This window comes from Procambarus clarkii, chromosome 71 (assembly GCF_040958095.1).
Source record: "Procambarus clarkii isolate CNS0578487 chromosome 71, FALCON_Pclarkii_2.0, whole genome shotgun sequence".
Lineage (NCBI taxonomy): Eukaryota > Metazoa > Arthropoda > Malacostraca > Decapoda > Cambaridae > Procambarus > Procambarus clarkii.
Genome location: NC_091220.1, coordinates 18988780 through 19008016, shown reverse-complemented (window position 1 = coordinate 19008016; position 19237 = coordinate 18988780). Strand labels below are relative to the sequence as shown.

General features: G+C 39.8%; 1 protein-coding gene across 3 annotated transcripts in view; it reads right to left on the bottom strand.

The window, feature by feature from the left end:
* The window catches only part of Zdhhc8 (zinc finger DHHC-type containing 8), a 46630-nt gene extending 31742 nt beyond the window's left edge, over nucleotides 1–14888 (bottom strand). For all 3 annotated transcript variants that reach the window (XM_069312200.1, XM_045726381.2, XM_045726382.2), the window contains exons 1-4: nucleotides 14703–14888; nucleotides 8274–8395; nucleotides 7417–7574; nucleotides 4044–4216 (exon numbers count right to left, since the gene is read on the bottom strand). In XM_069312200.1, coding sequence (XP_069168301.1) covers nucleotides 4044–4216; nucleotides 7417–7574; nucleotides 8274–8395; nucleotides 14703–14794 — 545 coding nt within the window. In that variant the 5' untranslated portion in view covers nucleotides 14795–14888. The remainder of the gene's footprint in view (nucleotides 1–4043; nucleotides 4217–7416; nucleotides 7575–8273; nucleotides 8396–14702) is intronic.
* Nucleotides 14889–19237: the final 4349 nt, after the last annotated feature.

Sequence of the window (19237 nt, the reverse complement as noted above, 5' to 3'; positions counted from 1 at the left end):
CGTAGCTAGTCCTTACACCCTCGGAAAACAAAACTGTTCTTCATGACTTCCAACCAGGGACATAATTTCATCACAGGATCACACTACACTTTCCATTGATTGCAATCCTTAATCACAACAATATTACCATAATTGTTAGTGTTAGTATAATTATTACTTTATTATATATTTATACATATTTTAACATTAAATTAACATTAAATAATATTAATATATATATACAGTACATATATTATTATTATTAGTGTTTGTATCTTTGACAAGTGCAGACTTTACTTCCCATTGCATAAATGGCCATAAAAAAAATTTCAGGCAATAATATTTCAAAATATTTCTTAACTCCTCGTCCCTATCACTATGTTTCTCAATCTATTAACATGAGTACAGTACTCCACTTGCATGTCCATGACACTTGTCGGCTGGCAGTCATTTCACCTCCTTGAGCTTCCTCTTCCGCGGGCCGCGGGGACACTAAAGCCCCCGAAATCGTCTCAAGATAACCTTCCTGGGGACTGGTCGAGGGTCAGGCCGCAGGGATGTCGAGCCGCGAAATCATCGCAAGGTAACTGTTCCCCTTCACATTATCGGTATCATTACCCTTATTTTCATTACCACATTTTAAATATTCCATAAAATGACCATTTAAAAATTGGAAGAGCTTTTCAACCAATATTCGTGAATTATTATTTATGTGCAACAGGTCATTAATTTCAAAATGTGCATATGGGGAAACTTTTTATAAGATGGAGATAAAAAAATAAATTAAACACTGAATGTAGTCGATTTTTTTTCTGGTGGAGCCTCGGTAGTTCATTATCCACATCCTGTTCCCTTGTTCCCATCATGGGGTGGAGGAGTTGGGTTCATGTTGCTCGTTTATGAAGGGGTAAGGTTGAATGGAGCTTCGGGCAACATGCGGATCACAATTAGGGTGTTTAGTAGTACAGTAGTAGTAGGCCTCCATCAGTCTCAGTAGACTAATGGAGATGTGCTCTGGTTGTCGGTCTGGAGTGGCCTCTCCAGGGCGCAAAGCCAGGGTAGGTAGATACGGGGGAGAAGCTGTCACCCATGCAGCAGGTCCCCCCCCCTCTCCATGGTGCTGAAAGTCTCCAATGGAAAGGCAAACACTAATGCGATTGGTTCCAGCGCCGTTGCAGGAACAATCAGAATCAGGTTAAAGGCAACAATGAACTGCTCTAGGGACTCCACCTCCGAGGTTTACTTCAAAGTTGGCAACAGAAGGCACAGTGACTCCAAACCCGGAGACCACCATGGTCAGGACCGGAGAAGAACCACCCTATCATAACAAAGTAGAGCTCGAGCCGCACGAGCCCTGGGAGGTGGACGACGGAGTCTACGGATTCCAGACAGAGATCGTCACAGTCCCCTTTCACCCGAGGCCGGCTTCCTTCATGGCCCAGTACAAGAAGAGTAATAAATATTAATTATAACAATTATCAATATTCTCCTTCTTACCACCCCTGGGTACCTAATTTTCTTCAACTGGTTGTTTGCTTCATTGTGCTTATGGTTTTGGGGAAGGGTTTTGTAGTGATCTTTGATCCCACAAGCTCCCCTCTCATTGAGCCAGATTCTGGTCCTGGTTCCTCATAGGCTAGGGTGGGGTTCAGAGGCCTGGTGCATAGCCAAAGGCCTAAGGCTTAGCTGGACCAGCATTTAGCTTGGAGAGCTACTGAGGGGAACACTCCAAGAAAATGTAGAAAACATGGGACATTTTGAACTACAAATCCCAAGAATGTCAAATTATAACTCAACATTAATTACCTAATTTCAATCTATTGGTACAGAGAGCAAGCTTGCGGAGTACAGCAGTAAGCATGAACTTGACAACTCTCCAAAAGGCCAATTTCAACGTAATCATCAGCATTACACTACCCGGTACAGTATATGGCACACCACTGACCTTCCAATCAATGACTCTGCAGGGTTGTTAGTAAATCTGTGGGAGTGTCACTTCATCAGTCATGTAGTCATCCTAAAAACTACCTTTACTCCAGTTAGATCTACCATAGGCACACTATCCTGAATTGTTTACAAGGAGAAGCTCTCAGTGCCACACATATGCTTAACTATTTTCTCAGCAATATTATGCACTCACTGTACCTACTTTTCTTACATCTTTAAGGTTTCTAATTCGCTTCAAAATTATTTATACATTTTATGGAAATAAATGGCACATTTATTTATATTAAATGGCTTGGCACTCTAGAGAATACCCCCCTAGAAACAAAGTTAAAGGCTCTTGGTTGGATTTTCCTTCATTTTCTACCTTACTAAGGTACAGCAGCTGCACATACTTTTAAAACTTTTCTTGAATGGAATGGTCTTTATATTTCAACTTGTCATCCACAAAAGAAAGTATGGAAACAATAGTTATTATGGATGGTAATACTGAACTGTTGCAACCCAAAAAATTCCATAAAACATAATGTATAAGTTGTGGTATATTGAAGTCTCCAATTGGTGCTGGGTGCACTTGGGCAACCAGTGAAGGAAGAGTGGCCAAGGGTCCCACCGTGCCCAGGGTACAGACCCTGGGTGCTCTTGTCACGTAGCCAGGTGAGAGGGAGGGGGGCCCTAACCACTACACCATTCTTATTATTTGACGACTCATGTTCTCACTATTGAATGATGCATGTCTTCATTATTTTATCTATTTCCTCATCATTTTGTGAGGTTTTCCCAAATATTGTAATAACCGTAACCCTTTAGTCTTGTTTCTTTAATACACTAACACTTCACCAAGACTTCTCACACATTACATGGATACTTTTGTATTAATTCAAGTGTGCAATATTACTAATGACAAATTAATAATATTAATAACAACCCACTATCAAATATCGTTCCATTATAAATAGTAATATAGGCTGTAACATATACAGTGGGGCCTCCACTTACGACAGTAATCCGTTCCCAGAGACGTATCGTAAGTTGAAATATCGTAAGTCGAAACGAATTTTCCCATAAGAAATAATTGGAATTGAATTAATCCATTCCACACTCCCCAAAAAATTAACTTCAAAGTCAATTTTATACCTAATTCACCCAAATCTTTAGTACTAAAGTATGTACAAGTTATTGCTTACCTTTATTGATGACTCTTGTTGGCGTATGGAAGACAGTGAGGAGGAGAGGTGTTAGTGTTGAGAAGGGAAGTCCCCTTCCATTATAACAGCAATGATATTTCTGGGGTACTCTCTTTCCTACGTTTTGCAGGCATACCACTAGGACCTGGTTGTGGCTCACTGCTTGCTTGTCTTAGTAAGAATCTGTCTATAAACACTTGTTTTTTTCCAACGTTTTAACACTTATCTGTAGTGAGACATCACATTGTCTCTCTATGAATGATCTGTTTTTCCTCTATTGTCATTCTCACAACCCACAGCATTATATATAATAAGAACTTTTATGTTAAAAAAAAACAAAAATACCAGCAAACAATGAAATTCTTCATAAAGAACTTGTTATACTCAAATTCTATGTCAGTTGGAATATAACCAATCACAGGCAAGTAGGCCTCTGATGTCATGCCAGACAGAGGAGCATCAGCCATGCTCCCAGCAGCCTCAGTTCTCCTCACAGACTCAGAGTAGGTGGACCTCGGCTGGCCAGTTATACACCTGTTTGCCTCACTCAATAAATATATACAAAAGCCAATACTGTGTCTACATTTAACCCGAACAAGGCAAACGAATAAACTCAAGCATGGCCGCCGTCATCACTACGTGGAATACACAGTACTTTGTAAACAAACTGAGTGCGCCTCGCCCCCGCACCCCCAGCACCCGTGCTCATTCGACCCATACACGTACGATCAGACGTCGAACACCAATTAAAATTTTATGATGAATTTGACGCCGTATACCAAAAAATTCGTACTCTAGGGCAGTCGTCAACCGAGGTTCCACTGTATATTTCATACTGCATATCACTAGTATTTTATCCAAATCTTATTTTATCCAAATCCATACTATATATGATGTATACACACAAAATAATACTAAATAATAATTACTTACCTCACAATAGTATTCGGCTCTGTAAGATATTCTTTTCTATCAAGTACATGGATGAGGCAAAATGTGAAGATGGATATCATGTGGATGCTGAGGGAACAGAGGAACATGAAGAAATAGCGATAGTTCCGTCGGCCTATGCAATTGTTAACCCATGGGCAATGATGGTCAAACGTCTGGAAGTAAATAGAGACATTAGAGCATGAACCTACCTACTTGCTAGTCTATTTTCATGTATCTTCCAAATTTTTTTCTGCATTTAAAAACCGTATGACTGATAAAAACTACTGATCAAGCAATTTAGTTCTTCATCGTCTCAACATCATAAGCCTAAGAGCTAAAAACACAAGTAATTCTGCTCAAGTTTCATGTTATTGATTAGACTAGAACCTAAGAGACAGGCAAGCAGATATATGGAGAGGCACTGGCAACATAAAACTTAAAATACCACTTCAAAGGGCATGAAAAGACATAATTAAGAGTGAAAAGAATAAAAAGTGGCTTCAGAATGCACAAATATCAACACATGCCCATAAATGAGAGGATGAAATTAGAAATCAGTGAATTGGAAAAGGGTGACTAAACAGAAAGCAAAATTTGAAAAAAAATGATTAAAATTGAATCTCTAAACACAACTGTGCTCTAATAATGTGTTTCAAGTAATTAAACCGCTAATTATGTAAATGTGATAATATAAATCCCTATTTGATTTTGACAGAAAAAACACTCAACTCTATTTCTCCCATGGAAAATCTTCAAATAAGAAACCAAGGATAACATATTAACAAAGGAAAATAACAATATAAATACCGACTGAAAAATAGACATCTTCAATGCTTACATGACAACGTTTATTTTTTTCTTTGCATTTCTTTCCTGATGTCAGATGAACAGTAAATAACACCTCACAGAGGTAGAAGAGGAAGTCTGTGGACAGGGAGGGAAGGAGAAAAGCAATGTGTAATGTAGGCATTCATTGCGTGCAGTCTACGAAGAGAGCTTTAACCTACAAGACAAAGTGGAAGAGGGGAAGGGGGAGCTGAAGATGAAATTATATAGCGAATGACATAAAATATTGAAGGTACTATACATTGCGGCAAGCCCAACAAAGCTTATCTAACCACTGGCCAGAACGCAAACAAAATTATCAAGCACTTCAAATTGTAATAACCCTTCAATAATCTACCAAACAAAACCATCGCCAGTAGAGGGAATTAGTAGAAAACTGTCCTATAAACCAGATGACAGTCATACAGAGGCGCTACACTGGCAACACAACCAGACGACAGTCATACAGAGGCGCTACACTGGCAACACAACCAGACGACAGTCATACAGAGATGCTACACTGGCAACACAACCAGACGACAGTCATACAGAGATGCTACACTGGCAACACAACCAGACGACAGTCATACAGAGATGCTACACTGGCAACACAACCAGACGACAGTCATACAGAGGCGCTACACTGGCAACACAACCAGACGACAGTCATACAGAGGCGCTTCACTGGCAACACAACCAGACGACAGTCATACAGAGGCGCTACACTGGCAACACAACCAGACGACAGTCATACAGAGGCGCTACACTGGCAACACAACCAGACGACAGTCATACAGAGGCGCTACACTGGCAACACAACCAGACGACAGTCATACAGAGGCGCTACACTGGCAACACAACCAGACGACAGTCATACAGAGGCGCTACACTGGCAACACAACCAGACGACAGTCATACAGAGGCGCTACACTGGCAACACAACCAGACGACAGTCATACAGAGGCGCTACACTGGCAACACAACCAGACGACAGTCATACAGAGGCGCTACACTGGCAACACAACCAGACGACAGTCATACAGAGGCGCTACACTGGCAACACAACCAGACGACAGTCATACAGAGGCGCTACACTGGCAACACAACCAGACGACAGTCATACAGAGGCGCTACACTGGCAACACAACCAGACGACAGTCATACAGAGGCGCTACACTGGCAACACAACCAGACGACAGTCATACAGAGGCGCTACACTGGCAACACAACCAGACGACAGTCATACAGAGGCGCTACACTGACAACACAACCGAATGTTAAAGATAACCTATAACCTATAAAATATTAACCCATAACCTATAAGTTAAAGAATAAACAAGATAGGAATAGCATGTGCTATTGGAAAAAAAAAAAATGTTAAAAAGGCAAAAATCATGATACACAGGAAAGAAACAGTTATTAAAATGAAAAATAATGAAATGGTCAAAATCCATACAAATAAAAGATATTTAAGAAATGAAATATGGTGGTGTAGCTCCAACACAAAACACTAAATCAGCCATTCAAATTGTATACATGGACATGCTTCTCAGTCTACTGAATGGGGTTAAAGCATGAATTACAATACAACAACTATTTTAAACAAATTAAATGCTGTGAAATATAGTAAGACTCCCAATTCCTTCTCTCTTTTTTTTTTAACATGAAGGATGCATTCCTTGAAATGTCATCAAACTGATTTGTGCTATAACTTGTTAAGGATCTTAAGGAAATTATTTTAAACTAACATTCAAGGGAATTACAAGGAAGTTCAAGGGGGGGGGGGGGCAACTATGAACCAACCAGCCAGATTTGAGTTGATATTCACTCTTGAGTCAGATATATGGAAATTGAGTCAGATATATGGAAAATGAGATTTAAAGCCCCTTATGAGATGAGCAAGTTCTGTGTACTGAATTAGCATTTTTAGTATACAGCCGAAGTAGGAATGACTGGTTCAGTAAAGAGGATCAGATGGTGCAAAGCTGTCAGACTGAAGGGTAAATTAGGAGGCAGTAAGAGTATGTCTATCAGAAGTACATGTACCATTTGACACACAACTCAGAGGAAGGACCATACAAGACATGATGGAATTCCTCGCTCAGAAATGTTGGGAAGCAGTTGACAAGTTTGTTTCTGCCAAAAGGGAGGACAGCGTAAAACACAGAATTAACCAAAGTTGCAAGGATGCAAAAAATACATAGGCACTAGCACATGGATCCTTGCTAGAGATACCCATTAAATAACAGATTGACGTTACAAACAAATACTATTCCAAGCTTCTCAAACAATATATATATATAATTAAAAGGCTATAAGCAAGAAATGCAAGGCAGTTTCATAAACGACATTCCCAAGGTGAAGTTGCATTAAAGGACACACCAATGAGGCAGATGTTTACTGGTGTTTCTGCAAGTTATTTACATGACTGGTGGTAGATTACGAAACAAAATGCAATAGAAAATGTAGTGATTTAACCTTAATATACAAAAATGTGAACTCTACTGTCCACCTCAAACCAGTGTACATACAAGGGAAAGTAACTCACCTCAATACAATGGTTGCATACGGAACAATGTGAGCAACGAGGGGGCCGATAAAAATGACATGTTACACACCACTTCATACGGACAGTGATGCCATTTATTTCAACATTCTTATATAGCGGAGCTCTAAAGTCATCATCCCGGTCTTCGTCTGTTGAGGCTGAAATATTGAAGAAATATCAGATTAGTTTATTAGTTTAATAACAATCAAAAATTAGTGTATTAGTTTAATAACAATTAAAATTTCCTATCCCTATGCTTATGTTATGTAGCCGTAGCAACTGTAATATAACAACACTTTACATAATAAAATCTTACTAGGACTGGCTCAGCAGTTCAATATGCCAACTAGATAAAACCCACCCCTAACCTGGCCTTACGGGCTCACCATAGCCCGTGCTACATGGACACTTCGTTCCGAGTAGCTAAATCTAAAAACAACAACAAACAACAACCCTAACCTGCTGCATCACTGCAGAACCAGCAAAACCAAACAAAAACAAATAAATAACAAACCAACAATTTCAACAATGACTAAAGTAATGCAATTCATTTAATATTTAAAACCTTTAGAGCACCCACAAGAAAATGAGGAAACTATACCAGAAAACTGTTGTGTTATTTAGCAAAAATCATTCAACTTTCCAGTGATCTAATTAGCTTAATACGTTGACGCAGAAGGGAACGTAAACTGTCTTACGGTAATGTACGGTGTTTGGAAATTTTTGATTCGTGATTTTAGATTGGCTGAATAGTATTCAAATTTGACACATTAAAGAGAAAAATTCTATGCTCTGTAAATAAACAAATTCATGAACTATCTTGTAATCTTGATTTGCACTGGAAACGTTGCTCTTACCTTTTGGTATAACTCCAGGATCCATGAAAGTGGCTAAAGAAAAATTGAGCACCACAAAGAGTGTGACGACACCCTGGTACACAGGTACGTAGATGCCCCATCTCGTGTACAAAGATATACACCTGCAAAGGAGAACAGCGTTAACACATTTATCTACATCTACGAACCCTCAACATGTCAAGAATGAAACCCAAACAAAAGAAAATTGTACTATTACAAACAATACAAAATGTTCAGTTCTTTCATCAAAATTTAATTAACTGGAAATATAAAAAATATTGTACTGAAGTTTAGACTAAACAACTGCCTGAATATCAACATGTTTTACAATGTAAATCTGCAGCAAACTAACAATTATAATTTGTAGTTACTGCAATAATAATTACTGGAGGTTCGCATTTAAAAGTTCTTGTTCAATACTGTTCACTATGCAACTATTTGTTTGGGGAAAGGAAGGGAGGGAGCAGTGGATGCGGGAATGGGGGAATGGTGAGAGAGGGGAGACGATTCTTGCATGAGTCTCGTGCCTCTGGCTTACCCACCTGTGTAATTTGTGTGAACAAAACTTTGTGAAGTGTGAACAAAAAGTATTTATGATGTTTATGTTGGTTTCAATAAGATAATGTCATGTCATGAGTAGACGTTATATTTCATGAGTAGTCCAATTTGATTTATAACTGCACTGTATTTGCCTACTCTCACATAACTGCAAGCTCAGAGAGATTCCTAAGGAAAGGAATTACTTTCACAGCGCACACACTAGTAATATCAACCCAACATTGTTTTATTAAAATCTCCTGCCATACAAGCCTGCTCATATTTTTAGAGAAGATAACCCGCTATTCTGACAAAAGACTTCCAGTAAACATAGTATACATAGACTTCTCTAAGCCATTTGATAAAGTACCATATAAAAGACTGACCATGAAATTACAGGCACATGGAATAAATGGTAAAGTACTAGAATGGATAACATAATGATAAAAACAAAGTATGGGGGGTGTCCTAAATGGAAATGAACCTGACGGGAGAAATGTGGTGATTGGAGTACCACAGGGCTCCATCTTGGGGGCAATGTCTTTTTATCAAATACATAAATAACAAAGATGAGAATATTTAAAACTATGTCATCAAATGAGCAGAAGACACTACTATCTATGGTAAAGTTGGAATCAAAAATGATATTGAGGCCTTATAAAGAGATCTACATGAACTCCAAAATGGTCAGAAGACCGGCAAATACTATTTACTATTGAAAAAATGCAAGACCTTGCATGTAAGGCATAACAATGCACACCACAACTATCAAATCAACAACACTACCTTGCAGATTGATGAAGAAAAGGACTTAGGAATCAGAATGCATCAGTCATTGATGGACCTAGGAATCGGAATGCATCAGTCATTGATGGACCTAGGAATCGGAATGCATCAGTCATTGATGGACCTAGGAATCGGAATGCATCAGTCATTGATGGACCTAGGAATCGGAATGCATCAGTCATTGATGGACCTAGGAATCAGAATGCATCAGTCATTGATGGACCTAGGAATCAGAATGCATCAGTCATTGAAAGTTGCACCAGCAGACAACAGTCATATCGTCAAGGTTGCAACAAGGTTGCAGTAGAGAAAAGCCAACTGAACCTTAGGAATACTCAAATGAACTTTTGCACCTCTGAGGAAAACAGTGATTATTCAACTGTACAAATCTTTGGTGCACCTCCATTTTACCTACTGTATCCAAGCATGGAGACCTTATCTTCAGAATACCATATCTGCTTTGGAGATAGTTCAACACACGAGTGACAGAAATCATTCCAAAACTAAGTTGCCTCTCATACCAGGAACAGTTTAAGGGCCACAGGACTAACAACACTGCAAACTAAATATGACTGGGATGATCTCATCAAAAATGTTAAAACACTGAACAAGTTGGAGGTCATTAATTCAGACCAGCTTTTAAAAGGTCAAATGTGACACATACAAGGGGCAACAGCTTCAGGTTCAACAAGCCACAATGAAGAACAGAAGATGTTTTTTTTCACCCATAGGGTTATAAACCCATAGAACGGCCTACCCACTGAAGCCGTAAATGCCGAGACATTACTACAGTTCAAAACTGTAGAGTAAAAAAAACGCAAAGAGCAAAAAAAACTACAGTTTTTTTTGCAGTCTCCGTGGTGTAGTGGTAAGACACTCGCCTGGCGTTCCGCGAGCGCTATGTCATGGGTTCGTATCCTGGCCGGGGAGGATTTACTGGGCGCAATTCCTTAACTGTAGCCTCTGTTTAACGCAACAGTAAAATGTGTACTTGGATGAAAAAACGATTCTTCGCGGCAGGGGATCGTATTCCAGGGACCATAGGATTAAGGACTTGCCCGAAACGCTACGCGTACTAGTGGCTGTACAAGAATGTAACAACTCTTGTATATATCTCAAAAAAAAAAAAAGTGCAGTTCTCCAGTTCGTAAAGATCCTCAGGAAAAATGGGGGAATTTTTTTTTTTGACAAGCCGCCAGCTTCCTTCCAGCGTTTTTCCTTGTCAAAAAAATCGGGTATGAATGATGCAGATGAATGAATGGTTTCCTCAGCTCATGGAGGGGTAGGTTGTTTGGGTAGATACACCCCTTATCTGAGCATTAGTTTTACTTTTGTGGAAGATAGTGCCTGTGCAGTTCTACATTTTTTGACAAACCACCATTTTTTGGTGGCATTTTTAGGGGGATTTTTTTGACAAGCCACTAGCTTCCTCCCCAAAGATGCTACTAAATAGAAGATGAGCCTTGGGTAAATCAGGTATCGTAATAAGGTTTCAATAGAATAACCAAGTTCATAATTTGAATTTCTTATAGTATATCCAAAAGATCCTGACATTACAGTTCCTACATTATACATTATTATTTTACATCTTCTGCACATTGCTATAGCTCTAATTCTTTACTTTATACTGCAAATAAAAAACTTGCCACTATGACAGAATAAAGGTTTATATTTTTAAATTACCTTAATAACTAAAACAGTTTTCATAACTTCCTACTTCATGTCAAGGCTCTACCCATGATCAGGGCCAATTGTTGATGAGAGTTGCAAATACAGTACTAAAGAATACATAAATATTACATAAAAGAATACATAATTCTGCCCGAAATGCTGCGCGTACTAGTGGCTTTACAAGATTGTAATTACTGTATTACGTATCTTCACAATCCCAATGTACCTTCTTGTATATATATATATAAATAAATAAATAAATAAAACAGCATGACAAAACTTTAATTTCCCTGTAGACCTAGCGTGACTGCTACTTCAGAAATGTTTGAAAACAAATAACATTTCACTACTGATCAGATATCAATCACAGAATATTAACTTCAAGCTAGCAACAATTGTGTATAAAATCTTGTCTGTCACCAGAATACCTGAACCGATCATGTGCCTCTGTAACTCTTTTCACCACCACCCACGGGATGGGTATGGGGTGCATAATAAAGAAAGAAATTGAGAAATTGAATTGTCATTAGAATGTTTATGTAAACAAAATAAAGTAATGCCTAAGGCCAGCAAAAGATCTTATTACAATAGCAACTAGAAATTAGGTGCTTGTTTGGCAAAGCTCATACAAATTGTACATAAAATGGACATTAACATTTTGTATACAAGTATTTTATACAAATACTGAATTTATTTTGAACACCACATTTCATGCTAGATAATCATTTTGTACACCTACATTAAACATTTTGCTTAACATATACCTAACATATATCGTAGGTTCGGTTAGAGCAAGTTTAGCAATCCCCACATGAACCCTGCTTGATACCTGCTTGATGGGGTTCTGGGAGTTGTTCTACTCCCCAAGCCCGGCCTGAGGCCAGGCTCAAACCATGACCTACTGAAACACGTCAAGCTTTACTTCACTAGGTCTACTGGCATTAAACTAACACTATAAACATAACATACCTAATACTGTAATAACAAATCTCACAGCCTATGAGGCACCTGACAGTTTCAAATTACAGTATTGTAATTTCAAAATACTATGCTGAAAATATGACCATTACAGACAAAATACAGTATTGTAGCTTTAAAAACTACCTGAATCGAGCATGTATCCCATAAAATGACTTATTATAGTTTCTGAGGTTATAATCCTGAGGTAAATCTTTTAGCCACTACTGTGTTATTCAGGTACAGAAAAACTTATTCCCTGTAACGAATACATCACATTACCTTACCTAACCTTTCCTGATTGAGTACACATTCAATGTACAGGATTGTGGACATTTGTTTTGAATAAGGCAAGGCTACACTATTGATTTTACATGCCACTTCCTAAGAACAGTACTGATATACACACTATCAGAAACTGGCTACTTCATATCAAGAAGAGGGCATCAGAAATTTAGCTCCTTAAATTTTTAAATTTAGCCCCGAGGGGCGAGTTTATTGAGCAGCGCCACTCATCCTGTGAGTGGACACACCGCCATAGTGACAGTATTGGGCAGCGTCACTCATCCTGTGAGTGGACACACCGCCATAGTGACAGTATTGGGTAGCGCCACTCATCCTGGGAGTGGACGCACCGCCATAGTGACAGTATTGGGCAGCGCCACTCACCCTGTGAGTGGACACACCACCATAGTGACAGTATTGGGCAGCGTCACTCATCCTGTGAGTGGACACACCGCCATAGTGACAGTATTGGGCAGCGTCACTCATCCTGTGAGTGGACACACCGCCATAGTGACAGTATTGGGCAGCGTCACTCATCCTGTGAGTGGACACACCGCCATAGTGACAGTATTGGGCAGCGTCACTCATCGTGTGAGTGGACACACCGCCATAGTGACAGTATTGGGCAGCATCACTCATCCTGTGAGTGGACACACCGCCATAGTGACAGTATTGGGCAGCGTCACTCATCGTGTGAGTGGACACACCGCCATAGTGACAGTATTGGGCAGCGTCACTCATCCTGTGAGTGGACACACCGCCATAGTGACAGTATTGGGCAGCGTCACTCATCCTGTGAGTGGACACACCGCCATAGTGACAGTATTGGGCAGCGCCACTCATCCTGTGAGTGGACACACCGCCATAGTGACAGTATTGGGCAGCGCCACTCATCCTGTGAGTGGACACACCGCCATAGTGACAGTATTGGGCAGCGCCACTCATCCTGTGAGTGGACACACCGCCATAGTGACAGTATTGGGCAGCGCCACTCATCCTGTGAGTGGACACACCGCCATAGTGACAGTATTGGGCAGCGCCACTCATCCTGTGAGTGGACACACCGCCATAGTGACAGTATTGGGCAGCGCCACTCATCCTGGGAGTGGACACACCGCCATAGTGACAGTATTGGGCAGCGCCACTCATCCTGTGAGTGGACATACCGCCATAGTGACAGTATTGGTCAGCGGCACTCATCCTGTGAGTGGACACACCGCCATAGTGACAGTATTGGGCAGCGTCACTCATCCTGTGAGTGGACACACCGCCATAGTGACAGTATTGGGCAGCGTCACTCATCCTGTGAGTGGACACACCGCCATAGTGACAGTATTGGGCAGCGTCACTCATCCTGTGAGTGGACACACCGCCATAGTGACAGTATTGGGCAGCGTCACTCATCCTGTGAGTGGACACACCGCCATAGTGACAGTATTGGGCAGCGTCACTCATCCTGTGAGTGGACACACCGCCATAGTGACAGTATTGGGCAGCGTCACTCATCCTGTGAGTGGACACACCGCCATAGCAGCATGTACAACACTCCCCAATAGGAAGAAAACCCGCTGGGTTGTTCATCCTGTCACTTATACCCCGTCAAATTTAGCTCTCTTGACAGCTCCAGCCACTTTCCCCTTGACAGTTCCTTCCTTCCTAACCCAGAATTACCATAGCTGCACAACTAATTTACACAATGCCAAAACTGACAATACTTAAGTAGCGAAATCAGTTTTACACACACACACAATCTTCCACAAAAGTGAAACTAATGCCCAGATAATGGGTGTATCTACACAACCCTCCCCCCCGTCCATAAGCAGAGGAAACCATTCATTCAGCTGTATCATTCATACCAGATTTTAATAAATACATCCTTAGGAAGGCTTAAGAGTGCCTCCTTGAGGGTGTTGTTGACAGGTTAAGAGCAGAGTAGATATGGCTTCTCGACACCATCTGACAAGTTACCTCTCCCAGACTACCATTTTCTCACGTTTATAACGCAAGATTTGTATCCTATCAAAGATAAGTTATGTGTCTTGCTTTTTCTTAAGCTTTAACTGCCAAATTTCTCTTCCAACGGTGCCATATATAGAGGTTATTGTGATAACTAACCGCCTGTTTACTCTCGGTTCAACATCCACAAGTCGGATTCCCGGTCATTTCAGCGCATTTCTCGGCGTAAATACTTACGGATAGACGAAAAATAGTGTAGTACATGCTAGAAGTAGCGTCCAAGCACACGTGGCTGGTATGAAACGTGTCTTGGGCTTACAACTTGGCATTTTATCTTATATTTGTCAAACTCCCCATCTCAGCAATCAAAACATGGCCGCACCTCAGTCAGACAGTATAGACGACTGACGACTACGTCCAGAGCTGGAGCAGAAAAACAAGTAAGAGTCGTATTTGGTAATCAATCTTCTATAATTTGATATAGAGTTCATTTTAAGCTACTGGATAACTCTAAATAGATTGCAAAATCTTTCACTAACTCCAGTCGCTAAATTTTGGATGCGTTTATATATGGATAATTGACAAACAGCTTTTACTTGTTGTTCTTCTTCCTATCTTATGCTTATCAATTATGTACCCTTTGGGTGATGCTAAAAATTGAGATAAATCCCTCAAAAGTCATACAAATGGCCCAAAACTGTAAACCTTTTCAAGTTAGGAACACTGAGTGTTCCAAGCAGGGATCACATGTATTTGCATGCATATTCCTTAAATACAGGTGCATGTGGTGGTATTGATTCAATCACTGGTTATCTCTAATGACTCGACCACTTGTTGATAAGGGCCTTCATCGCACACCCTTTTATTTCTACCACTCGCTGTCCTCAACAAGTTGTTCACCATTTGAGCAATGCAGCACATCATTTACTGTTAGAATTGTGCATATAATTCAACATTCATTGTGTCGGGGGGACAGGCAGACATGTTAAGTCATGCTACTAAAGCATGACTCCATCATTAGAACAATGAAGTACCATGAAGTACACCATTAGAGCAATGCGGCACATCATTTACTGTTAGAATTGTGCGTATAATTCAAAAATTCATTGTGTCGGGGGACAGGCAGACATGTTAAATCATGCTACTGAAGAAAGCCTCTTGCTGCGTTGACAGCACTTTAGCATTCCTTCACTTTTAATGTAGTTCCAGAGATATTGATCATCATATGCACATGTTAGCCTTATATCGAGGTCTTCCCAAGGTCAGGTTACTGACCCTTCCTTAGGATGCAACTCCTTAACAACCTAACTAGCTCCTATGTACTTATTTAGGTGAACAGGAGCATTAGGTGATATGAAACGAACCCAATTATTCCTGTCCCGCCCGAGATATAAACCCGGAAATCCCGAGTTTCAGTCTAGAAGGAATGCTACTGTAGATAAGTAGGGCATACATATGATTTGTTTTCTTATTTTTTTATTTTTTATTTTTGCCCCAAGGGGCGAGTTAATTAGGCAGCGTCACTCATCCTGTGAGTGAACACACCGCTATAGCAGCATGTACAATACTCCCCAATAGGAAGAAAACCCGCCGGGTTGTTCATCCTGTCACTTGTACCCAGACACAGCTGGGACTTGCTTATAACTGTCTCAAGTGAACAGCTTATCAAACAAAAAGATTAACATTCGTCAACCCTTAAAATCTTACGTTATCTTGCGGGTGCAAAATGGGGGGAACCTTTTAAGAACAGTATCTATATTTGACAAATAGTGTTTTCCTAACTCAAACAATGGGGGGTTTATTATTCTACACATATTTCTAATGACTCTTAGATGTCCACACTCTCTCAGGTAGTGGTCAAGGCGATGTCCATCACTCTCACCACAGATTCTGCAACTCTGCTGCTCAAAGGTTGTTTCCATTCCGAATCTCCATGGATATTTGTATCCAAGACGAATTCTCGCTATTACTGATATGAATTTATATTGCCATTCATCGCAGCTGTTTATCGTCTTTCAAAATAGGCTACCACGCACCTTTTGTTACATTATAAATAGGCATGAGAGGTGTATGTGGTGACAGTGCATACAGGATATGACCCAAGATTGAAGTTATCTATACCCTGACGGGTCCAACCACCTGCAGGTGCAAATATTACAATAACATTTAGGAACGCATTTCATGATAAAATCACTAATTAAGATTATGGTTGCTATGAGTTACCTCGAATTGATATAAACATCTCTAGGGTGTATCAATATCTAATCTACCAATAATATTAAGTGCAAAAGATTTGATTCCTATTTTGATTATGTAATTTATAATGTTCTAAGACTTAGTCAAATAGGCTACAAACAAAACACCATTGATTCCATATGGTAAAGTTGCTGTAGAATACGAAATTAACTTCTTTGTCAATTTTTATGCAGGGATATTCCTGCGTGGGCCCTAAGCCTCTGGCTGGCCCACTAAGTGTTGTTTGTTTCTGTTTTACTTGGGCGGAGTATGAGTATTTATGACTCGTATGGTCCCTTCAGTAAGATTTTGCCATATGTGTTTAACAACTTCTTCTGCTCTGTTGAATCTAAGTTGAAATGTGCTACTTGGAATTTTTAGTTCCGAGTAGCTGAATCTAAAACAAGAACAACATCAACAGCTAGAATAATACCTGAATTTGCCTGAAGGCCATTGTCTCTTTAGTGGCCTCGACGTGTATAGGAAGCCTATGGCTTGTCAAAGATTTTCCCATTGTGCCTGATGATTTTTTTCCGACTGGATTTTGAACCGAAGTAATGTTTTGGCCATTACAGCTTTGGTGGGTAGGCGGTTCCACTCATTTAAAACCCTATAGGTATATAAACATCGATCCTCCTTTTTTTATTATTATTTATACAAGAGTTCCTATATTTTCGTAAAGCCACTAGCACGCATAGCCTTTCGAGCAGGTCCTTAGTACTAATTTTCCCTGGAATACGACCCGCAAAATCGTTTAACAACCAGGTACCAATTCATTGCTGGGTGAACAGAGGTTACAGTTAAGGATTGGAACCCAGTCAATCCTCCCCGACCAGGATACGAACCTACACAAAAGGACTTGCGAAGCGCCGGGCGAGTGCTTTGTCACTGAGCCGTCATGTCTGGTGTTGAACTGAAATTGAAATAAGTTTATTGAGGTAAAATACACACAAAGGGATGAGGTAGCTCAAGCTATTCTCACCCCGTTCAGTACATCGTGTTAATACATACATAGACACACATCACAAACAATAAACATATTACCGAACATTCTGAGAGATAAATATATACATTCCTCCTTTACACAAGTATCATGTCTGGTGTGAGCCCATCCTCAGAGCAAATCCATTACCATGAGAAACCACACCCACCTCAAACAACCTGTATAGTTATCGATATTTGTGATGGTTTGAAAGCATATTATGGTTCCGGTAATAGTCTACATGTAACTGGCAAATGAACCTTTGTCCTAAACAGAAATTATGCTGACGTTATAACTTCATTATATTATAAGTCGTTAGTTTAAAATATAAAATGTATGCTGAAAACATTTTCCTTGAAGATTTTTTCTATAAACGGAATTCTTGGGTACACTGAAATAGTTTTAAATTCCACATTTCACATTATCATCACTAATGCACTGTATTAACATAACCAATCGTAGTGAAACCTAACCGAATCAAACGTTAACTTAAAGTAACCTTAACCCAACCTGACCATAGAAAGTAGATATTAGCACTATTTATGTAGTCATTCTTAATCCATTCCTGTGAGCGTATTTCCATGAAGTGACTCTTCGCCTTTCCAATGAATGCAATTTAAGCTTTGTTAATCCTTCTTCATATGAAAGATTTCTAATTTGGGGGATTAACTTTGTCGTCCTACGCTGGACGCGTTCTAGTTAATTTATATTCATTCTATAGGTCCATTCATACAGGGCAAGATGAACTACTGGTAACCTTGCCCTGTATGGTTAGGCTACTAACAAAAAACCATCCTGTGAGATGGAAATTTTCAGGATCATTGCTACCTTTCACCATCATGCTCTTGGTGATATTCCCAGTGATCATAGGACTTAGTAATCAAAATTTCTATGATCATAGGACTTTTGATTACTAACCATCCTGTGTAATGGGGATTTTTAGCATCACGTAGGTACTTGATACACTATGTGTGTCCTTTATATAGTCTAGGGTAGCAGCATATACGCAGATGTACGGTGTTAATACAAAAAAAAGCTAATAACAGTATCGTGAATGGACTAACAGTACAGTAACAAGGAACAAGTTACAGTTCCGTGGGTGAACTCGGCTAAGTGACAACTGATGATAAGACTGTCTCGATGTTATTGACCTAAATTAGGGTCCTAGTAGTTCAGTTGGGTTCGTTCTCGACCCAGAATCGGGAATTTTGCATTCGGCAGGACAGAAATAGTTGGGCGCGTTTCCTTTCACCTGGTGAACCTGTTCACCTAGCAGTATATATGTACCCAGGAGTTAGTGAGCTTGTTGTAAGGATGTATCCTAAGGTCAGTGGTTCGAAATTGTGGTTCGAATTTTAATCAAGCCTAACATATACACTATTAACAATATATATTACACTAGCTGCCTGTCCCCTGACACCATGAATTATTAAATCAAATGTGTTATATAAATAATAATAAAATAAATGTTTATTCAGGTAAGGTACATACATACAAGAGGTTTTACAAAAAATTATAGATTTATAGATAGAGCTAATACATACAATGCCTAAAG